The sequence below is a fragment of the Battus philenor genome, unplaced genomic scaffold (genome assembly GCF_028537555.1).
Source record: "Battus philenor isolate CCGP_79_NKW_IND1 unplaced genomic scaffold, ilBatPhil1.0.hap1 SCAF_26, whole genome shotgun sequence".
Taxonomy (NCBI): Eukaryota; Metazoa; Arthropoda; class Insecta; order Lepidoptera; family Papilionidae; genus Battus; species Battus philenor.
In genome coordinates, this window is record NW_027181689.1 from 3,138,357 (window position 1) to 3,162,579 (window position 24,223).

Sequence of the window (24,223 nt, forward strand, 5' to 3'; positions counted from 1 at the left end):
GCGAAACAGACATCAAATGCTCTGCCTATAAAAATTAAAAAAATTTATTGCGACTTTAAATTGTATATTCTATTCAGACAGAATTCCAATAATGTAAAGGCATTAGTATTAAAAAATAAAGCTTTTTAAAATGGTAATACGTTATAACAATTTTTATTTAATGCTAATGTTTCCGCTGAAATTAAAAATGGCTGATTATTAACGCAAATGAAAATTCATTACATTCGTCGTGTTAATTTTAGATGGAATTTTTTATAACAGGGGTGTGTTACGCCCTCTTTCTGTTTTTTCAGTAGCGTTTCAGGAGAGGCTTCGTGAAAAATTCCACATGAAAAAATCGTTTGTGAAAATACTAACAGATGGCGCCGGCTCTAGATCACTTATTAATGTAGAGATGTCACCTTAATCATTTTGAAATAAGGAAAAATATCATTTCTTATTACTGTAATGATGTATTTCTGAACAATGAAAAAAATGAAAATTAAAACCTTTGACAACCGTGCATAATTGCAGTGCAGTTGATTTATGTACAAGATAATTCGATATTACTGTAAAATAAAAAAAACAATGGATTTATCATAAAATACTTGTGATTTAAAAAAAAAATTGTTAAATTTTAACTTGTTTTTTGATAATCGAAAACTACATAAGTAGTAAAAAAAACCTACAACAAGTCTGGAAACAAATTGCTTGATACCTTCAAGTTCACTCCCAGGAAGATGAAAAGTAATTAATAAAACCTACTCAGTTTGTAGGAGACCCCAACCAACTACTTTTCATTGAAAAAATACTTAAAGAGGCTCTGGCTAGGAACGACAGGACAGTACACCCTGTGTAACCATAGCGCCAGCCGCAATCGGACCGATTTCGGATAGCTAGAAGACTAAATGTGAAATAAAGGTGGAATTATGAAATGTTTATTATAGATTATAAAGAAAGAAGTTTGATTTAACATAGTGCCAAACTAAGTGTAAAATATACAGAGTCAACTTAAAATAAATACAATAGATGTAAAGAAATAATTACAATCAGACGTGAATAGTGTGTATAATGCATAAGCATATTTATTTTTCAATAATTGATCGCACGCACACATATTGTACATATACTTAGTCTTACCATAAAAATTGCGACAAAGAAAAGTAACATGCTCTTGTTATACATATAGAGTGTATTAGATACATTAATATTGGTCTTCATTATCTGCAAAATAGCCTTTTAAATGTAGAGGATAGTTATCAATAGTAGTAGCCCTATTTCTATTAAACAATTCTTCACTGCCAATCGTATGGATTATGGCTCCAAATTATCATGGCGTTTAGTGCAAGCCTAGCTCTAAATCTGACCATAAATCATAATCAAATGGAAGAACATCAGGACTAGATGACGACCAGTCTTTATCTCAGCTTCTTCTGCTTTATGATCCGGCGCCTAGTCTTGCTGATAGAATCATTCTTGGTTATTGAACAAGTTAAGGGGCTTAACTACCTTCTCCAGAATCTTGATACACCTGTGCGGATAATTTGATAACTTTTTCACAAAACTTTGGTTCACTCACCCCTACATAGCATCCCAACAAACCATCACTAAAGTCGGATAATCTCCACGTTGTACTCTGAAAAACTTTTTTTAATTTTTCAGCATAAATGCGCTCATTTCGTTTGTTAAAACTTTGCTCAATTATAAACATTTTATCGTTCGTAAAGAAAAATTTTCTGTGAGCACCCTTTGCTTACCGCTCAAGTTTTTTTACTTTAATTTTACGACCCTATGCTTTTTAAAATTATCATTTGAGAAGTGCCGAATGCTGCAAGTCCTACGTCATCTTTTAAAATACGCCACCTGATTCTAGGTGCAAGGTGCATCCATGTCCCGTGGTAAAAACCCAAATGTAAATAATTAAATGAGTGATATAAGTAAGATAGAAAAATAGGAAATTAATAAATAGAATAACATTTAGTAATGACCATTCTTGTCATAAAAAATTGTCTGATCACATAGACAAAAAGTTATAACGAATTGGCAGTTAGGAAAATGTAAATAAAAGTAGCAATTGAAAAAGTGTAACCAAATATAAAAAGTCTCTGCCAATAGGCGGCAGAGAAATTCAGATGACTAAAAAAAACTAGTTCTATTCAAATCAAAAAACGTTTGCAACCTTTGTTTTTTCTATCGATTTGATTCTAGATTCTGTTAACGATAAACTAGTGATCACTATGTATAATATAAAGTGAACAAATAAAGGTGGTGGTCTACGTCTAGCAGTAGATGTCGTGCTGAAATGATGATGAAATATAAGAGTTTCAACATGTATACGCCATATATCATCGTATTATAAATATAATAAAAAGATTTATATAAACATTAATCATATTAGGAAAATTATTATAGAAAGCACGCTACGACGATGTTACTTTCACATGCGATACGTAGATATAAGTTGCAAGATGTGACAAGGCGTGGCGCATTGAGCGAAAAAAACTTGGCAGCGATTTTTCACCGTCGTTGACATTCCCTGCGACTTCCACCCCCGAGAACTGTCTACTCGGATTGTTTTGATGGATATAGAGGTCAATGATCTGGATTTTTAAAACGAGGCCAACAGTTACGTAGTATTTCAAACCATCTTATATTTTTATTATTTATTTAAAATGAAATTTAACAAAAAAAATGTTATTAATCGATTTATTTATTTACACTAACAGGCGTTTTCTAAGAGTCAGAGGTAATTACTAGGCAGGTGTCTAAATGTTATGTTAAAGTTAATTAATTATATGAACATTTGCTATGTATTCGAGGTATATGTTACTATATAAGTACTTATAAGAACATACCTAAATAGGAGAATATAATATATACATAAATAACACATATATGTCCACATAAATATTCCTGTTATGGATTAGAAATAGGTAACAATACATCATCCACACAGCTGTACATATTTCAGTCACTTAAAGGTATATTATAATATATAATAATTAAAAGTTAAAGTTTTTGTGCAATATTTAAAAATATTTAATTGATTTATTCAAGGTATTTCCGCACTTACATATCACTCCGTGCCATCTTTGTTTAAATTACTTTGAAATATATAAATACTATATGGGTGGTGTCATCATCATTATTATTTCAGTTGTGGGATGTTCACGGGTGGACATAGATCGGATCATAGGAAGCGGTCAGCATCCAGTGTCTTTCAACGACAAGAAGGTCATCCGTCCACCATTGTGGGTTATAAAAAAATATAAAAGATGAAATAAATTTCTTCAACATTGGTTCTTTTAACATAACTCTTATTGATCGTCAACTTTTTTTTAATCTTTTTAATTTTTGCATTCTCCAGAGGTCGCATCTTTGAAGAGTAATATAGATTTATATACTTACACTTTACTAAATATAGCCTAAAAAAATAAAAATAATGAAGCGACATCATTGCCAAGGATTCTTGTCGTTTAAATATTCTATTATTGAATAATAAGCCTTTCTTTTCTGTTAATTTACTTTTAATATGCGCTTTGAATTTTGCTTATGATAGTCCAATAATATTTTGTGGAATATTATTTAAAATTTGATTCCGTTTATTACAAATGAACTAAAGAATTTTTTGCAGTCGAAACTTTGGTACAGTCAGTTTTTCAAGGTGCCTTGTAAATACATGATTCTAGTTATTATAATTAATAAATGTTACCATAAACACATATGCCATAAACTGTGATATAGTACGTTGTTGTTTGATGCTAGTTGCTTGTACGTTGGAATGAACCTATATATACACAGATCACCCGGTTGCCAAATGTGGCGATTATGGTATGTCCCCCCATAAATATTTTTGAGGGAGGTCTATGTTTTGCAATAGTCTATGGGCTGTAATGACAACGATACGTAGCTCGTAAAAATATAAAAGAACAATATGATTTGTAAAACTTATGTCATTTTTAATAGTTTAATATTTTCTTGTACATTTAATTCACCTTTTAAAACTATTTAAAGGTCTTTCTTGATTTTAGATCTTTTGTATGGAATTAGTATATTTGTTTATAAAATATTATAAACAAAAACAAAGTAAATAGCACTTGGTACAAAATAATGAGAACCATATGTGTCATATATTAATGATTTATTTGATAACTTTCAAGTTGCCGTCTAAACGAATGACATATCAATGAAAAAGCGATATAATAAAGTCTTTATAATTTTTACGAAGTCAAAGCACGCATCGCTTATATTTACCGCTTAGCACGTACGGCGTTTAGCGAGAATAACTTAATAAAAATTATAACCGGCGTTAGATCTTACTGGCTTTTGCTAATTAACTCAAACGTTTTTGTAGAACTCGCCTTAATTGGTGGCAAACGGTATCTGGAAAAGGTGCACGAACGTTTCGCATCGAACCTACCAACACCTTAAGATATCGGAACATAATTAAACGGTTATTTGTGTTAATAATAAACTATGATTTATGTTGACGAATTCGGAAAAAAATAATATCTATTGTCAATACTGAAAAACACAACTTATATGTAATTTCTCATTTCTGTACTAGATGGCACTGTTTGTATTTTACATCGCGCTAATGTTTTTACGCAGTCGGTATCATTAGATAAATATTGATTTGTATTCTTTGACTGGGGTTAGGCAGGCAATAGCAAGTGATCAAGTTAAACTCCGGTTCTCTCGGGCGCCCTTAAGTAGGAATGCTAAACGGGTGTCTAGGGTCGGCGTTAGCCGAAGTCCCTTCTCAGGGGCCCTTGGATCTCCAGATCGAGCGCCCGCCTATATGATACGTAATACTTAGCGGCCTCAGAATCAGGTAATACAGTAATATGCAACACACCGAGCCGAGGTTCTCGAAGAGAGCCTTCTAACTACGCTACCCATAAAAGAGGTTTAGTGTAAGCCCTGGACTAAGCCTTGGACTCTGCCCCCTACACATACTACTTGGGCAGTAGTGTGGTCCAGATATAAAAGCAATTCGTCTTAAATACTATCCTCTTGGGATGTATAGATGATCACGTTTATCTTCTGGAATCTGGCATTGTTATCAAACAAATTCATGGAAATGTTTTCTTTGAAAAATCGCGTAAAGGGTGATCTGCTAAAACAGTTTGTACCTAATCTAATAAATTCATACCTTTTAAAGTACTTAATAGGATGTTGAGTAAACTTTTTTAAAACTTTATAAAAGACAAGACATATAAGGAACACAATTATAAATTATTTGTGTCTTGTACTATATGGTTTGTTCTTTTTTCCAGACGATCTCTCACAGGGGAGGATCAATACCAGCAGAAACTATAGTTAGTAGCGGCCAAGGTAGAGCTACACTAAGTAAGAAAAGAACCAATATTTAGCCACTTCCGCACATGCAGTGGTAGTCGTGCAACAAAGTGTACCGTCCGCCAGCCCGCTGATGAATGCGGCAACTACTACCACTGCATGTGCGGAAGTGGCTAAATATTGGTCCTTTTCTTACTTAGGGTGGCCTTCCGCAAGGTAACGCCTGATTCCATTAAATAAAGTAGGGCTACACTACTTTAAAATAAGTTTTAGGCTCAGTGTCCTCTTCGCCACTTTGGAGTCGCAGAGTCTGCAAATATCACTAGAATATGACATATGACACTATCTAATGATATTTTTGGGACATCTTTAAAAGACATATTTACAACAGCCATAACTTGGTTTCTTTCCTCATCTATGATCCTCATATCTGCTGAGCAGAAAAAAGAGAAAAATCTCTTTCTTAACTATCGGAAAATTTATTTACGATGTTTTAGCGAATCAACTTAAAACCCCGAATAACTTTTAAAGTTGGGAGTCCTTTCACTCAAACTCTTTAACAACGTATGTTTTTGTATGAGAAGATTGTTACTTATAAAAATAGACATTACATAGACCACAATCATAAATCACTTATCATTAAAAGTCCTCGAGGACAATTACATGTCCGCTAGTCTGATCAAGTAAAGTCTGTAACAGAGATTCCTTTTACAACTGCCCTGAGGTAAGTAAAAGTAAGAATAGGATATTTAATGCTAAGTTGGCACAACTATCAATCAAAGCATACAGTAAAGAAAATAATTGTTATACAAAATCAAGCTTGGCCACACCTTCGCGTGCGTCACCTTGAGATATGATATTGTGTGGACCATTACCTGAATAATAACACTTGACACGGCATCATTAAAAACGTAGTAAGGTATTGTTAAATCTTTAGATTATTCCACAGATAGTAACATTACAAACATGTAAACACAATTAATTGAGTAAATTACCTTACTCGGCATGTTCCGTATTAAATAAAATTTACGAAGCAATAATTATGTTTACACGAACCTGATAATGTTTTTTCGTATATTAGTATCTAAATAGTAGAACGTGTTACTCTAATAACAATGATTAGTAATATAAGAAATAGTAAATAGAGAAGCCTTTGCATAAAAGTAAATCAATCTTAAGTAAGAAAAGGACCAGTTTTTAGCCACTTCCGCAGATGCAGTGGTAGTGGTAGCTGCACGACTACCACTGCAAGTGCGGAAGCGGCTAGAAAAGGGTCTTTTTCTTACTTAGGATGGACTTTAAGAACCAGTTAGATGCGGCTTACATCTAACGTCTTCTGGAACCTATTAACCAATGTCGATAATACATTGAACGATTGTTAGAAAAGTTTTTGGTTTTTTAAATTACATGATAATCTTTGTCGCCAATAGGCAGAGATTTTTACTATAAGTGAAATTTTTTTCATAGCTATTTTTATTTACATTCGCTTTACTGCTTATTCGTTATTATTTTTTATCTAAATTACCCGTTGTTGTTTATTAATTCCGTGTGATACTTATAAGATTGTTTTTATTAAATTTTACTCTATTTACATTAAATTTTCTACTATTCTATCTTAATTACATTATTCATTTCTTTTCTATGATTCTCTTAATGTTTTTATCTATCTATCATCTATCATCTATCATCAAAAATAGATAGCATTATGGTACATTATTCACCTTTGATTCTTTTTATTTTTGTTTCAATTCTTATAGTTATTCTATGTTTATCTCTTGGTTTGTGTGCCTGCCATCTATTGTAGAAATAGATGACATTTGGTGTACCAAATGTCATCAGTCAACAGTGTACTGTTAAACCAAATTTCTTTTTATATTATCTAACATCTATAATTTAAAAAGATGATCTATTTTTGTTGATTCTATGTTTATATTACGTTTCACGATATTTAGTTAGTCTCTATGGGTTAAATTAGACAGTAAAACGACACGAGGTGACGATTGACTGTGGTTGATTCATGTGATTGCATGGCAATCAAAATATGCAACATTCCCTATGTGTAGACCAAGCCGGATTGTCTTCCGGTCGAATCAAGATTTGAGAATTCTCCGCTGTACGACTTATAGAATAAACGTTATAAGAACATTGATAAAATTAATTTTAAAATATCATTTTCCTATCGATTATTATAATTGGTTACAGGTGTAGAAGCTTTAAAGGAATGTGAATAAGTAGCTAATTTGCTGTGAATTAATATATTTCACATTTAATCAGTACATAAAACGATTATTCTGAAATATATTAAAATAATTTATTTTTTTCTAATGCATCAGGCCGATAATTTCTGGCTGTAAAAATTCAAATGGGCAAGTTAGTATAATATAAAACATAACAACGTACCACACACACGCAAAACAGACTACGCAATTATAAGCCAATATATCTCGTATGTATACTGCTAGAGGGGCACCATCGCCTACCTAATTTGAGACATGAGTGTCGCCACATCTTTTTGAGGTATTTACGAAAAATTATAAAGAGTGTTGTAATAATTAATAATGCAACGTAGATAGGGTAAAGACAATATAGAAAATGGGATTAATATAAATAAAGTGTAAGAGGCCTGATATTAAATAAAATTGTAAAAATTCAAAATGTGATAGTAAAAAAAAGTAAAAATCGAAATTGAAACTGTACTGTGATATACCAAAAGAGTGTACCGAAGAAAGAGAGACGAGGTGTGAATGGAATGTAAATAAATGGTAAGAGAACGAAAGAAGAAGATTAATAGAGATAGTGAAGAACGGAAGAGGAGAGTGATAAGAAAACAAAGTGAAACGAAGATTCAAAATTAAAAAGTTCCTATCCTTAATATGATATGAGAGCCCACTAAACGGGACCAAAAAAATGCCGCTTCTAACTAATCGAATTAGAAATCTACCTGGGACGCCAAATTCCAGCAGTGGAAGACCTATAGCTGTAATGTTGATGATGATGAATATTCAAATTCGCTGATAACATTTTTTTTTCAACAAAATGTTTGTATGTGCGTAATTGAATTCAAATTCAAAATATTTTTGTTCGAGTTGGCATTTAGAGTCACTATTGAATAGTAAATTATGTTTCATATGTAAGCTGACGGCTCGGAATTCAAATCTGTTGGGAAGAACTTACCAGAAACGATACATATTCTCTTTTTAAATATTTTTATTTATTACCGCAAAGAAAACTTAGGTGAACAGCTCTCAACCCTCTGTCACTTCCAATACGCGAAAACTGAACTATGTGTAAACGCTTGTTGATATAGACTGAGTGCTTATTGTTTTATAATAAAACAACTTTAAATCATTTAGACATGTGCCGTTTTTGTTGGTTAAATTAGGATTTATGTATACTTTAATCATTTAGAATGCAATAGTTTCGCTGAAAAACGGTGTCGTGCGACATTTTTGTCATTTGGTTAGTCCATATTCATTTATGTATGTTAATATGATAGGAATTGTAGTTATTGATATGCCACAAATGAGTTTCGACTAGTGATTAGTCGTATTTGGTTAGTACGACCTGATTACACATTACGACCAACTTTTTTTTCTTTATTCTAGTACTGTTGTCTTAAAAGGCGCCACTTACAGTCCCACAAGTCACTTGACTGCGTGTCTAAAAACGTATCGAACGTAATTTATTTAGTAGAGTATAAATCTATATTAGCAAAACAATTAATCACTTATCGGTAAACTGTAAGAGAAAAAAAGGAGACAAGAAGCAAAAGTAGAAACAGATTTCAACTGTTATCACATATACATACTATGGTCATACATGTGAATTTGCTTATAAAATGTAAATAATTTATATATTTTTCGAGATTAATTTTTTCTACTTCAAAATAATCCCTGTTGGATAAAACGCACTTTTGTTAACGCTTTTTCCTGTCCTCGGAACAGTCGGTATAGTTTTTTTTTCGGGTAAATCCTTCCGAAGGATGTGAGTCGAGTTTTTGGCGCTTTTCAAAAGAATAAGCGATTTTGGCATCTATACAAAACACCTTCAAAATGGATTTTGGATTGAGCCTAATAATATTCTACTTTTAACAAACAGACGCTCGGTAAATATTATTGACAGTCCTAGAAACCTAGGAAAAAAAATTACCCGCCAAATGTCGGCTGGACTCGGTGTAATTTGTTGAATTTATTTTTGTATGTTTTTTCTTGTGATCATGTTATATATATTCTGGTAACAAATGTCGCATTAAAAATGTAAATTCTAATTAAGAATTTGAAGTTCAAGGATGATGTCATTTTAATATTAATTGTGTTTTAAACAACATGATAAAAGAGAAGTGATAACCACGGTACTGCAAAAGAAGTAGTAGTAGACAGAATAAAAAGTTGGAGGATGTCATTAGGAAAATATTTGGTGCAACATGGATTCGCATAACAAGAGATAGAACGGAATAGAAAGCTTCAAAGTAGGCTTTAGTCGGAAGACAAGCTGAAAGGATTTAACGACCGTTTGTCGATATTTATATAAACTTATTATTAAAGCGATTTTCATCAATAAAGGCTATTAAATAAAGCAAAGACCCCCTCCAAATATAGCCATAATGACAGATTTTTCTTTGCACGACCGGCTACTATCCGCGACTTTTATACTATATCTTCGGTACACCTATTCGGAGGCCTTACCACCACTGGAGAAACTTATGGGCGAACGGCCGGTGGTCTGGAGATTTATGTGTTGTTATGTATCTCGTGTGGGTCTAGCTATTCACGCCCTCCTTCATCTTTCATGCCACAAGCGCTGAATAGTCTCGGACTCGCCAATGTTACAATTTTTTTACGCTGTCATTTTATTGTATTGACATAAGAAATATTAAAATATCAAGTAAAGCTAATTCACTTTTAAAGAACTACGAGGAAAGTCCTCATGAGTACATCGGCGAAGTGAAGTGAATTTATCACTTGAGGAATGACAGCAACATTGCGACCCTGTAAGAAGTTTCACATATTAATGATGGAAGCGTGCGGTTGAAAGAACAGGGTTTGTCTTTTAAATTAATTGTCGGCGTTGCGTCTGCAAGGTGGGGGGGGGGTGACCGTGTAGGGAGGAGGTATGAGTAAGGGGGTATGGGGGGTGTTATGGGGTCGTAAGGGCGGTAAAGGGGCGTCCACGATTGCGTCTGACGTTAATAAGTAAGTTAAGTTGCGACACTTTCCATCGAAAATTATTGACGGTCAAAACCGTCATTTAGAGCGCTAAAATGTTGCAATTCTAATTTAAATAAGTAATTAGAATTTATGACGTATATTTTATCGAGAAAAGAATGAAAAGGCTATTATATTATAGGCAGAACAAAAGGCCGCAGATGCCTTAAGGTTCATAAACCTCTGACCAGCAAGCGCTGCGATGGACGTCTATCTCCAAGGTGGACAGATGATAAGAACGATCGGAAACCTCGGATTTTAATGTTGATGATACCATAAATATTTCCGAAGTCATCTCACCAACAAAAATATTTGTTTTCATTGTCAAAGTCAAATTAGCTTCATTATATAAGATCTTTACAATCGTCTATAAATATCAGCTTAAAATTATGTTTACCTTATTTCGTAATCTGCCGCCCATGAAGAAGAACTAACAAAAAATCCGATCGGGACTGTAATTTTTTTTGATGATTTATAACAAAAAAATTCCCTTAAAATTAGAGCAGTTTATTTCCAAATTTTTATCGCGAAGATACTCTGAAATGTGCCTTAAAAATTTCTTGAATTTGATAAAAGATAAATTCACCAAATCGCTTGGTAATTTATTATAGAATCTTATACATTAACCTACATGTAAACTGAATCGCAAATATTCAATCGAATTTTGAAATACGAAAGCAAATATATTTTTACTTCTTATTTCTAAAAAAACCCTCCAAGACAATTAGTTAGGACGTCACATTTAGGCTACCCCGCACAATTTCCCCGGGACATCGGAATCATTCGAGACGTTTGTCTTGATGTCTTTATCGCCGCTCTAAAGTATAACGTGGTAACTGATAAAATTAAAAAAATTGCGGAAACTTTTTTTGTTTAATTTTGTATTAATTATTATATAATATTTATGCAAAAAGATATAGTATATATTAATTTTAAAATCCTTAAAGGAAGCGTCTAACCAATTTGGTGTGAAGTGATTTAAACATCACATTATAAGAAAGAAGTTAAAAAAAACTTTTCTAATTTAAAATTACTTTTGCAATAAAAAAGCAAAACATTTAAATTCGTTCCAGATATTTTCTTTCGGTCGGATTAATCTATCTTTTTATTTCGAAATGCGACAGCCAATAACTTCTGGTAGTACAAAGTTTGCAGGGCAGATAATAAAAGATTATTTATTTATGTACTATTATAGCATATATTACTCTTAGGCGTAATAGTTCTCGCGGTCAGCCAGATTATTTTAAAAATATTGTCATATTATTAAATCGTGTTCAACTTAATTTAACGTAAACAAATCTCGTCGTATAACTGCAAAAATAATTACGTTTTAAAATCTTAAAGATTATATTTAATGCATAAAGTTTATTATAACTTTAATAATTATCATTTGGAAAAGTGAGTACCAGTTTTCGGTGCAAAATTTTCTTTTGGTATATTTTAAAGAATGTTACCTATGATCTATTTTTGTCAGTCAAACAAAATGTTTGCGGCATAAGCCAAAGAAATACAAATTGTTCTCGCTGGTGTTTATTCTTTTACTCGGTCTTGCGGTACCCACCCTCGTGAGCGTATCGTTTGATTAATGACGTCACAGCCCCGGGACGTCGTTACCCGGGCACTGTACCGATCATTTTCCCCGGATCATGATCATCCCCGGATAAATCGTCGCGCGGAATTGCTTTCGTCCACGTCTATAAATACGAAATTAATTACCTATACTTTAACTTTTACAATTTTAGTGTAATAAAATCACGTACTTACGTATTATTTTAGTAAAAAAAAAACTTCTTGTCTTTTGGTAAAAGTCTTGCTCGCCTATATATCTATATGACTTTAATTACCTTAAAACTAAAAGCCTAACTTCGCTAGAGGTACATCTTGCTTATTATATTACAGTGATGCATGTTATTGTAAAACTATGTACACAAAGCTGTGAACAACAAGTATAGAGGACGTTAACTTAAAACATAAAAATAGGTTGGGTAAAAACTTTTTTCGCATTTTATATGAAAATTCGAAACAAATTTTTAAAGTTTATTTACATTTAACTATAGTATACAGGTGTTATGTTGTTTAATGACATTTTGCTTTTATGATTTTTAATCAAAAAAAAAAATTGGATCGAGTGGTTTTTCAATTAGAAGTTAAAATATTTTTAATAGTTTATCGCTAGTTTATAGCAGGATTTTTTTAAAAAAATTATGAATGAAGAACTCTGTTATAAGATTTTCTTTATTTAAAGTGCTATACCTTATGGACATATTTTTTTATTTGTTAATGTTTTTATGCTACGTGTATGCACCAGTTTCATATCGATTACGTACTATCATATTTTTTTTTTAGTCTTTAAAGAAAATCAAAATGTAGAAGGCTCTCAAGGAAAAATTAAGAATGGCTATAGACAAAAAGCATGTGTCAAAATATAATGATTTTGACGAAGATATCTAACATGTTGTTTCTTAATCGATATCCTATAAGATTAAAGATTTTAATAAAAATACTTTTCATCCTATTTGTTACATTTTAACTTACAATAATCAATAAACATTCTCGGTATAATAAAATATATTTATACAGATATCTTTTCTTTTTAAGCTTTCATGTTCAAAGAGTCAATTTAAATACATAATATTAATTCACAAGTCGCATTAGGTTTGCTATCGCCTTGGTATAAGTGCATTGTTTTCCGGGTGTCATCGTGTAGTAGCCTTCGTCATGGACGCATGGAAGCTTCGCTTTGTTTTTGCATACAGTCATAGACGTAACACTTCGTCGTTCGTCATCGATACGACTACAATGATGTCATTATTCTGTTCGAAATCATAGTTTATCTGTCCATGTTAGTCTTTTATTTACAAAAAAGCGTTACCGGCAACATGTATGTTTTCTTTTTTTAACTCTGTCTACTACTTGCAAGTTCATTAGTAGACATAGTTTATTACTAACAGTAGAATTGGCTCTGTGGTTTACTAGGGACCGCATCAATGCTTCGTTTTATGTTTTTCTCCTATATTTTTGAATGAAAATCTTTCAAACAGTTTACGCCCCTACAATTTTTTTTTATTATAAAAAATAAAAACTAAAAAAAAACGTATATAAGTGGACTGTAGATGTAAAAGCTTTAAAGGGGTCCATGATACGTGATTACTTAGAATTATGTTGTAACATTTTTTTTTATTAGAATGCGACGGGCCAATAAATTCTGGCAGTAAAAAGTCTGCAGAGCAGATAATAAACAATAATTAATTTATACACTATTATAGTATATACAGTAATCTGAATTGTGAAAATGCTTTGTTTCTATGTAATCATTGCATTACTTATTATTTTTAAACTTAAATTGACAGCAAATGAGTTATGCATTTTAAAGCTTTTACACTAATAATTAATAATTAATAAGTCTGTATAAAATAATGAAATTTAACACGTTGACTTTTCATATTTCTTATTAAATCATACCATAACATAAATTCATAAAATTTTCATAAATTTAATATGACATTCACTAAGTCCGCGTGGTTCTATAGGATCCCAGAAACAAACAAGGAACAGGATTATTCTGAGGCTATAAACAAAACCATTCGATACAAATCTCTAGAATGTTCCGCTACATTGAAATTGCCAACGATCCATCTCACCCAGTTCTTGGAAGCGAACGGAAGTGTTACGTGTATCAGTACGACGTGATATCGAGGCGGCTAATATCACGTGATATAACAACATACAGAATCGACAAAGTTACGAGAATTTCTTTCCACGTTGTATTATTGCCCAGAATTTATAACATAGTGTTACATTCGTGTTAGAATGCTCCGTGTTACTGATCATCTCCACAATACTTATTAGAGATAAATTCATATGCGTTCGAATCTAAATTCAAACTCCAATTTAAATTCGGACACTAACAGTTAGACAGTCGCTGCCATTGTTTTTAAGTGAAAATTACAATTATACCACGATTGTAAATATACTCTGTATATATGTAAATACACAACCTTTATTACCCCTGGCTTTTAATTTCTTAGTCATCAAGTACAGGGATACATTTGGAATTAAGTTGTAAATAAAACACAGGGGTGTATTTCGATTATATTAAATTCACTCTCGACGTCCAACTATAGCAACGCGATGCTGTCGCAAGTTTCCATTAAACCCGCCATTGTCATAGCGCGGCTCGCTCAATATCGCCTGGAGACGAAGACGCACAAACTTTCAGTCTAAAACTCATGCGCTGTGCGGTGAATACTTTACCAGGTATTTACATTGTAGATGAGAGCGATAGATTGGGGTTGTGTTCTTCACTGCCCCCCGCATAGCGCGTATAATATTATAGTATCCTCATCTTTGTTTCAGCCCATAGACACCCACTGCAAGACATAGGCCTCCACAAAGGTTTCATTGGAGGAAGCAGCAGCGTGGGGTATTATGATACGCAGAGGACGCTGCTGCCCATACCCTGGAAACTTTTGTTGTGAGCAGTGGTAACCCTATATAATTAATGCACAAAGTGTGAATTGTATAAGAATGTATGATGGGAATAGAACGCAAGACCTACGATCACAAGTCTCATTTTTCCACCGCTGAACTATCACTGCTCTATTTTGTAAATTATATATCTATTCTAATTTCAAATAAGTGATGGTACTTTTATTCACTTAGTATCATATATTTATAACTTGTTTTGAGTGTATGTATTACATCAAGTATAGATGAGCCAAAATCAGCCCCATGCTCTGGGAAAAGCGTACACTAAAATCAGACTGGATTTGTGATCACCTTCACGACTTAATACAGTAGTAGAGTAATTCATTCCCAAGCTATATTATCACCTAAAACTCTGTAATGCAATTGAAGTTTTTCTAAAGGGTCTTGTTAAATGTGTTTAAATTTATTACTTGATAATTACATGGCATTGTACTGTCAAAACCGTACACAGTTACATCATAATAGCTCTGTGGTTAGAATATAGTTTATTCATTTCAATAATACAGGAGAGGCGTTTGTCTTTTAACACTGCTACTGGCCAATAACTCTTGTAGAAATCTATCAGAACAGGTAGTAAGTCTTATTGGAAATCAAAGGGAGGCTTTTATTCAGGTGTAGACGTCCCCCAATTGAAAAGATAATAAAACGAATCAATCACTCTTCACCACCATCAAGTCAGTCGATAGACGTCCCCAACAAAACATAAGCCTTAATAATTAATAAATATTTTTTTCTAATGCGCTATGATTGGCCAATAAGTTTTGTGGAAATCTGTCAGGGCTGGTACAAATTAAAAAAAAAATGTATTTGGTGACGTCATACTAATGAAACAGTTTTAACAATTTGTAACGTATCTATCGCGACGAAACGTAAATGTAAATACAGAATCAAAACGTAATTTATATCGGATAGTGTTGAAACAGAGTAAAGGTTGCGCGTGCTCAGTGGTTATCTTGAACAAAAAACCGAACAACCTGCTCCGACGTTTACGCACGGCTGGCCACAGCGAGCCATGGATAGCCGCAGCTAGCTATAGTTATCCATCTCTAGCCGCACTTTTTCGGACGCATCGCTTCTTGATTGACTTCCTCCCGATCATAAAAACGATCACGTCTACCGCACGTGAACAATCACCCAGTTATCTATTGACTTTGAACCGCTATTTTCATGAATGACTAACCGCTTGAATGATAAACATTTTAATGGACGATTGACGAAAACTGGTTTTTCAATTTAATATTATTTATTGCAATGTTATAAATATAGCCTGCTATAACACTAATAGCGCACTGTTATGTAAATTGCGATTTTGATTTCAATCGCTTGTAACGTTAATTACGATTTTACACGGTGGACCAGAAACACGACATTCAATTTTGGGAAAGTTTTTTTTTACACACAATCTGCTTCCAACAAGATGACGCAATATTTGGTATATTCAATGAGACTTTGGGAGTTGTAAATGAAATTTTGTGGAAAACTGATTTCGCGTCGAGAGTGCCTTCCGTGAGCCCTGATATCAGACCACTGGATTTTTTTCTCTGGAGGTGCCACAAGCCTTTACGCCAATAAACCAGCCCCAATTGTCCACTTCAAAAACATTGTTCACGAAGAAATTTCCGCTATGTCACCTGCGTTTATTCACTAATTTGCGGTCTAGACTAGAGGAGTGTGTACAATTAGCGTACCATATTTTATAAATACATAGTAAACTACCTTTAGATGTTATATTATGATATAACATTATGTTCCACGAATCTAAAACACAACTTAATATAAAAAAATTGTAAACATTTCTCCTCAATAACAGATTATTTACTGGGAAATAAATACAAGTTTGATAGGAATACTTTTAATGAGTAATTTAAAACGATAAAAAAAAAATTATCTTTGCAAAAATTATTTTTTAAATTTACTCGTAATTAAAAATAACTTTTTAACTTTTACTGTCTACATTTTTATAATTTGTAACATGATACCTAATGCCTAATGCTAATTTAAAGTAAGAATCATGTGTTTACCATCTCATAAATTTTCTTTCCCAAACTTTGTCTCTTTAATATTATTTTTTTTAATTCGTTCAATTTAATGATCCGACCGTTATATTAATAATTCTATCAGACTGTTTATATAAAGGTATTCGATTCTGTAAACCATTCTCCACCAAGGAAACCTACAAGATCCATTAAGAGACGTAACAGTTGGTATATCTCTATTATTTATATCACCGTCAAAGTATTACGTAAGAATAGATGTTTTCCGTTTTAAACTACGCCGCAGCTAGTAAAATTACCATCCTTTTAAGATTTATATCTGGGAAATTGTCGGTTACTGCTAAAGGCATATTTGATATAAAATTGTCTGGCATTTTCGTTAGGTATACTAAATTAAAATTTATTAATATTAGGACAATTTAAAATGGCAATGTGTACCACAGCGAGTAGAATAAATAGCCGCTTGCGCCACCACCAAGGGTAGCATAAAACGTCCAACCATAAGATGAACAGAATACCTTATTAAGATGCTCGACGCTGTTACGAGAATTTGTCGCTTTCCACGGGTCCTGATAGAAATATTCAATAGGCCTATATCCAATTACGACCTATGGCTAAATGGCAGTCATCCACTATCTTTAATAAGACGCTGGTTCTGTAGATTACCGTTGATAACTTCTTACAGGCAAAATAAAAAACGCAAATACCCAAAAGTAAACAATATAACACAAACTGACAATGTTTGTAAAAATAAATACATCATCTCGCTTCTATATTTATTTAACAAAAGATTTAACGAACTGCTTATCACAAATGCCATCATCATGTCAGGTGACACCCACTGCACGGCATTTGCCTCTCAAGCAATATCCCGCTACCTTTCCTATGCCGTCGGTCTACCAGCTTGTGGTCGCCACTTATCAAACCTCTTAATACTACTACTCAAATGATCACAAAATAAAACTACTGAGTTTGTAGTGCACTCTTCTTATATTATGATGCTTTTGGAACCCTTGTTGATTTAACAAGCATTCTATTCTAGAAATAGTAAGTACGCTTTTAACAGCCAATTATTTTAAAACTAAATGTCATGTCAATGTACTGGCTTTTTTAATTACTCTTACTACTGCATTATAGACATTTGGTCACAAAAAAACCCAGCTACGTATGTTTTAGACTCTTGGATGAGAATGTATTTGGAACCATTACTGCTTAATTTAAAGTTGAATGAGGTCCTTATATCACATTAGGCTCTTCGAGCATTCCTCTCTACACATACACAAGAAATATATGTATATAAGTGGAAAATCAATTGAATAAAAAAAGGTATTTAGTTATATTCCTTGTATTTACTTCCCGAGCTATTGTGAATTGTTCTGTGTTACTTATTTCTTACTTTTTTGGTCTTATTTTATGCCAGTTTCTGCATGATTAGTTATGATGTCATATATTTAAAAAAAATATTTGTATAAAAACGAATCATACCTTAATAGGCGGCGCATAGTCGACCGCCATCATGCAGTCACTATTAACACCGGCTTCAGTCTTTATCATGGGGGGCCCGTGGTGGTACAGCTGCCCCATCTGGTGATGGTGCATGCCGCTCTCACCGCGACTGTACCACGTGGTGTACATACCGCAGCTTTGTTCACAACAGTCACTCATAAATACCACATTTTAAACACAAAGTGTAATGCACACGACTGTACTTTAGTCACAATCACCTTTCACTTTTCATCGCAACTGTACCATTACATAGTCACCGTAATAAAATTATTAAAAGTTTTATCTTTTATATAGTCTTTATTTTGTTTTATCTGCACTTCAAATTAATTAAAGTGTATTTAATTTTCTATGTAAAAACAATTAAACATAAATTCAAGTGATTTAAACCTTTCGCTTCGCACTGGATAAATAAAACTTTATTCTTTTCCCAATAAATAATAAAGCACCAATACCTCAATTAAATTGAACCCGTTTTATGAAATAATTGATTTTGAATCGTCGATAAATTAATTATTGCACTAAGTACACTTAATTATAAATATATTTTTGTCTGAGTGATTATCGGCTGAGTCAGAATTAATCATGTTGCTCTGAAATTTATTCCCCTGCATCTGGAACAAGAGAAAATTTTAATTAGACAAAATGATGGTCACTTGATGCTAACCTAAACCTATTACATTTGACTTCATGAACAGATATGATAATCAGAGTATAGAAAAAGCAAATGATTAAAAATTATGTCAAATGTATATATTAATATGGATATGTCTAATTTCCGGAAATTAAAAACTTTAACACGATTATATCAAGGTGATAAAGTTTCTTCAAGGCATGTGTCAGTACAAGAAATGGTGTCAAATATGTATCATATGGACATGCCTGGATTCCGGAATTTCAAAATCTAAACACGAATATATTAAAGTGGCAATGTGTCTTAGGCGCATGAAGGGTACGGGAAATTATGTCATATGTTTATATAAATAAGGACACGCTTGGATTGAAAATAGAAACTCAAAGTAATCGTGCTAGAAATGTATGTAATGAAAAAAATGAAATGGATATTGTAATATGGACATGCCCAGAGTCGAGAATTTAAAAATAACATCTCGAAGTTATTAAACTGGCAAAGTTTCACTTAAGCGCGTACCTTCCGTCTATAGATTAAAAAATAAAGTTTGTAAGCATATTGCGAATTTTTACACTGATCCAAAAATGATGTATTGATTATAATTAATACGTTTCAATTGAAATATCAATACATTATTAATCAATTATTATTTTATAAATATAAATGAGCATTTTCAATATGTCTTTATTTTGGAATTTCGAAAACATTAAGGTTACAACTCGAAGAAATAAAAAAAAAACACATTTAACTTTATTATTTATAATAACAGTAAATAAAGTCATATCCACGCTATGACTTCACAATGTATGTAATAAAACTAGCAAATTATTATGATCATTGGTGATAAGGTATATATATGATAGTATCCGAAATCCCTTCACCTCAAGTCACTCTATGTAGTATGCCCCTAAGCAGTCTAAGAGCTCAACTCTGTCTCCCAATCAGGTCACTATATAAACCGTAAGACGTTCACTGCTGAACATAGGTTTCCCTTATAAATTTCCAATAGGATCGTACATAATCGTCTGTCCCCCTTATGGGTTGATTTTATACGCTTCACATGCCGGTATGAGGTCTGTATTCCAGAACCTTAAAGCTTGAGCGAACTATATGGCCTATCCAATTCCACTTCAACGGGTTAACCCGATGTGCCAGGTAAGTTTCTTTCATCATCTACAGCTCTTATTTATAACTCTAACTAGTAGAGAATTTCTAATAGAATTAGGCATTACCTCGCGGAAGTCCATCCTAAATAAGGAACGAAGGACTAATACATAGGTACTTCCGCTATGCAGCAGTAGTCGTGCAATAAAATGCACCGCCCGCCAGCCCGCTGATAAAAGCGCGTGCGGTAAACAATGCGAAACACAACTACTACCGTTAATCTACTCTACACGTGTTTCACCCCTCCACGGGGCATCATTAGAAAATGTTAGTCTGTGTACCTACTGCGCACGACTACTGCTGCATAGTGGAAGTAGCTATATATTTTTCCCTTTCTTGGTTAGTAGAGAATTCTCGAATATTCTTTCCATGGCTCATTGAACAACTGTGATCTTGCCAATAAAGTCCGAAATGAGACACCAATTTTCAGTGCCGAAAGTCACTTTATCTTGTGGAACATTAGACAAAAGTTTCAAATATTTTATCATTCGTAATTTAAATTCAGGTTTACACTTCTTGTGTTTTTTGCGATAATTCTAATGGCTGCAAAAAGTTTTTTATGCTAATAAACGACTAATTTTAATTTCTTACTCGTGTTGATTTCGCTTAAGGCTTTCGTGTTTAATAGTAACCTTAGGTAGGTGACGTGATGTAACAGAACGTAGCCTATCATTATAAATGCATTTAAAGATTAATGTCGGTTTGTTCTGAAGCCGATGTTGTGCTGAGTAAATGAGATTATGAAATATATTGCTTCCGCTTTGTACATGGATTGGCTTTATAGCTCGAGTTCGCTTGCAAAATGTGCAATCGAAATAAAGGCTAATTAATAAATATTCTTACAGGTATATTTTCCTTAATATCATACATGGTGATTGTAAATATTTATAAAAGCTTTAAAAGGAGGGGGGAAACTATAGCTCAATTTCTTTCATTCAATGTGTGGTACACCCTATCCAAAAATCAATGGTTTCAGATATAATATATATCGTAAAGATCATATAGTAAATAAGAAAGGACCAATATTTAGCCACTTCCGCACATGCAGTGGTTGTCGTGCAAGAAAGTGTTTCACCCCTCCACGGGGCATCTTCAGGAATTGTTACACAGATTAGTGCTAAACACCGAGTCCTGTGTGTACACTAATCTGTGTAACAACTCCTCCAAACACGTGTTGAGTGAATTTACGGTGGCGGTTGTGTAGTTGGCATTGTCTGTCGCATTCGCATTTACGAGCGGGCTGGCGGGCGGTGCACTTTCATGCACGACAACCACTGCATGTGCGGAAGTGGCTAAATATTGGTCCTTTCTTATTTAGGATGGACTTCCGCAATGTAACGCCTGAATCCATTAAATATTTAAGATCATATAGTAAGAAAAAAGGTTTTTAAAATTTAGATTACTATACATAAAAATCAATAACGATTTAATTCATATCTCTGCCGGCATTAGTAATGCCATAAGCTATTAGCCTGTCGTATTATCTTAAAAGAATAATAATCTATTTCGAGTGAACATTTAATACAATATATTTAAAAGTAAGTGTAAAGGTTTTGGAGTTACTTGTTGAAAATTGACTTATACAATCAAACCGTTAATATTTTCCATGCTTACGAATCACCATATAAAAGCTACGGCTCAACCAAAACCGCTGTACCTCGTCTTAGTAAAGCGCGGTGAAGTGGAGGCCGTGAAATAAGGACGGCGGCTGACGGAATGTAACGGCCGATACTACCCCCCCGTCTCGCCGCGTGCATAACTAAGGCCCGGTACAGCTAATTCTGTAGCATTCTAATTCACGGACATGATCATTTCAAGCATCAATTTGTATCAAATAACAGGCCAAGTTGGGTACGAAAGGGGTTTAGAAACTCCAAAAAATTTCCTCCTACACAAAGCATAACGTTTTCAAATACAATTGAATTTAATCTAATGAGTCGAGAGCTTTGGCAGGCTAAATAGTTCAAGATGATAACACCACTATCACTCTTCCACTTTATGCTCGGTAAAGCTGTATATGCCGATTCCAATTTCATAGTTGAAAATCAAAATTTATTTATTCAAATAGGTATTTACATGTACTTTTAATTCGTCGATTATTTTAACATTATAAGTAGTAAGCTACCACTTAGAACGCTGATTTGTTGAGAAGAGCCGACTGAAAACACAATAATGGCTCTTTTAAAACAAAATTTAACAATTTTTGATGTATACTTTATGATATCAACCATGTTAGCATGTCTACAAAATAAGTTCCTCAAATTTCGAACATCTGAAACTCTTGAATACTATAATAACATTTATTTAAAAACATATCTAAGGTTTTAAATTTAACTGAGAAGGAAGGTCTAAGATATCTTGTGACGCTTTATTATATATGTGTACACTTCTTTTATTGCTCCAGTTATTGGGAGCCTGTCTTTTTGTCCTATATTTATCTCTTTTTTATCTTATCTCCTTCTGTTATGGAAAAGGGAACTTCACAACCTTCTTTTTATTTCTTTACTCCTCTATCAGTCTTCTTAAGTTCGTTTATTCGGTCTTCTAACTTACTTCACGTGATCTTACATACTCATCCATTTTTAGTTTCCTCCTATTCATCACCTTTCACTCTTCACCTCACTTCTCAAGTTTCTTAGCTTTTTTCAAAACTATTATACCATTTTTACAAATTAAATTTACGGATATTATCACAATTCTTCTTCTCTTTGTTTGTTTACATTTTTAATTTCTTTCTATCTTTACTATTTTACCATACTCTTATTTTCAATTTTTTAACTTTTATTTTTAATTTTTATCAATTGTCACTTTTACATACCTGTACACTTAAACACATAAAGGATTTTGCTAACTTTTTCGAGACAAAATTTAGACGTTAAGAGTTTATTATTATTTCTTGTATTTAGCATGTCTGCAACTATTTGTTTTATAAAAGATTTAAAATTTTGGGAGATAAATAATTAAACATGTATAGAGTAGCGACCTTTAGAATACTAATTTCTTTATAAACATCTTGTTGCACAGCACATTTTTGTAAAAAAAAATATAATTAGTATAAACTGCAGTACACCTAATTGACATATATTTTTATATACATTTATAATCGATGATGGGATAAATCGGTAAAAGCTTTAAAATAGTCAATGTATCGTTCATTTATTTTCAATTAATAAATGGTGTACTCTATCCATAAATCAATGATTGTAGAAATAATTAATGACGTTATGATAATATAGCACTAAAACCGTTTTCAAATTACGAACTGCTTTATAAAATTTATTACTGTTTACTGTCTATCACTGACTGACTTTGTTCTGCCAGAATTTATTGGATTACAGTCCATTGGAAAAAAATAATTAACGTTACATGTTTCAGAGTACTCACTTTATACAGGATGGTTGGAAAGAAGCATAAAAGCTTTAAAGCTCTTATATCTACAACCAATCACCTGTATATAATAGATTGCCACCTGTATACTGAATTATCAAGATATCTTTATAACCATAACACATGAGATTCAATATTTGGCTGAAAATTTTCTCTTTTCGCCTGTTAGAGATTATAGTTGAATTTGAATTTTGTGAAATTTAATTATTTATTCATTTTATAATCTTTGTAAAACTACAAGGCTTTAATAAATATAAAATTCACATTTTTTTATTGATTTTCAATAAAATTTTTAATAATACTTGACCATTTCTTTGAGCAGTGGTAGCCTTGCGCTAGAACACTGAGACTAGTGATAGTAGATCATGGGTTCGATTCCAGATACACTCTTATATTCAACTCACATTCAGTTCATTAATTATATGAGTTATCTACTGCTCACAAATAAGTTCCCAGAAGTTAGGCAGCTGCGCCCTCTGCGTACCATAGTACCACGCAGGGATCGCCAACACGTCTGCTAAGCTTGGCGATTAAAATACATATATTCCCCCAAAAATATATTTCGGGGAAGT

General features: G+C 32.8%; 1 protein-coding gene across 1 annotated transcript in view; it reads right to left on the minus strand.

Annotated features, from left to right (window-relative positions):
* The window catches only part of LOC137925125 (zinc finger protein rotund-like), a 116,758-nt gene extending 98,032 nt beyond the window's left edge, over window positions 1-18,726 (minus strand). The window contains exon 1 of the mRNA XM_068768508.1: window positions 18,452-18,726. Within this exon, the coding sequence (XP_068624609.1) occupies window positions 18,452-18,631 (180 nt within the window). The 5' untranslated portion in view covers window positions 18,632-18,726. The remainder of the gene's footprint in view (window positions 1-18,451) is intronic.
* Window positions 18,727-24,223: the final 5,497 nt, after the last annotated feature.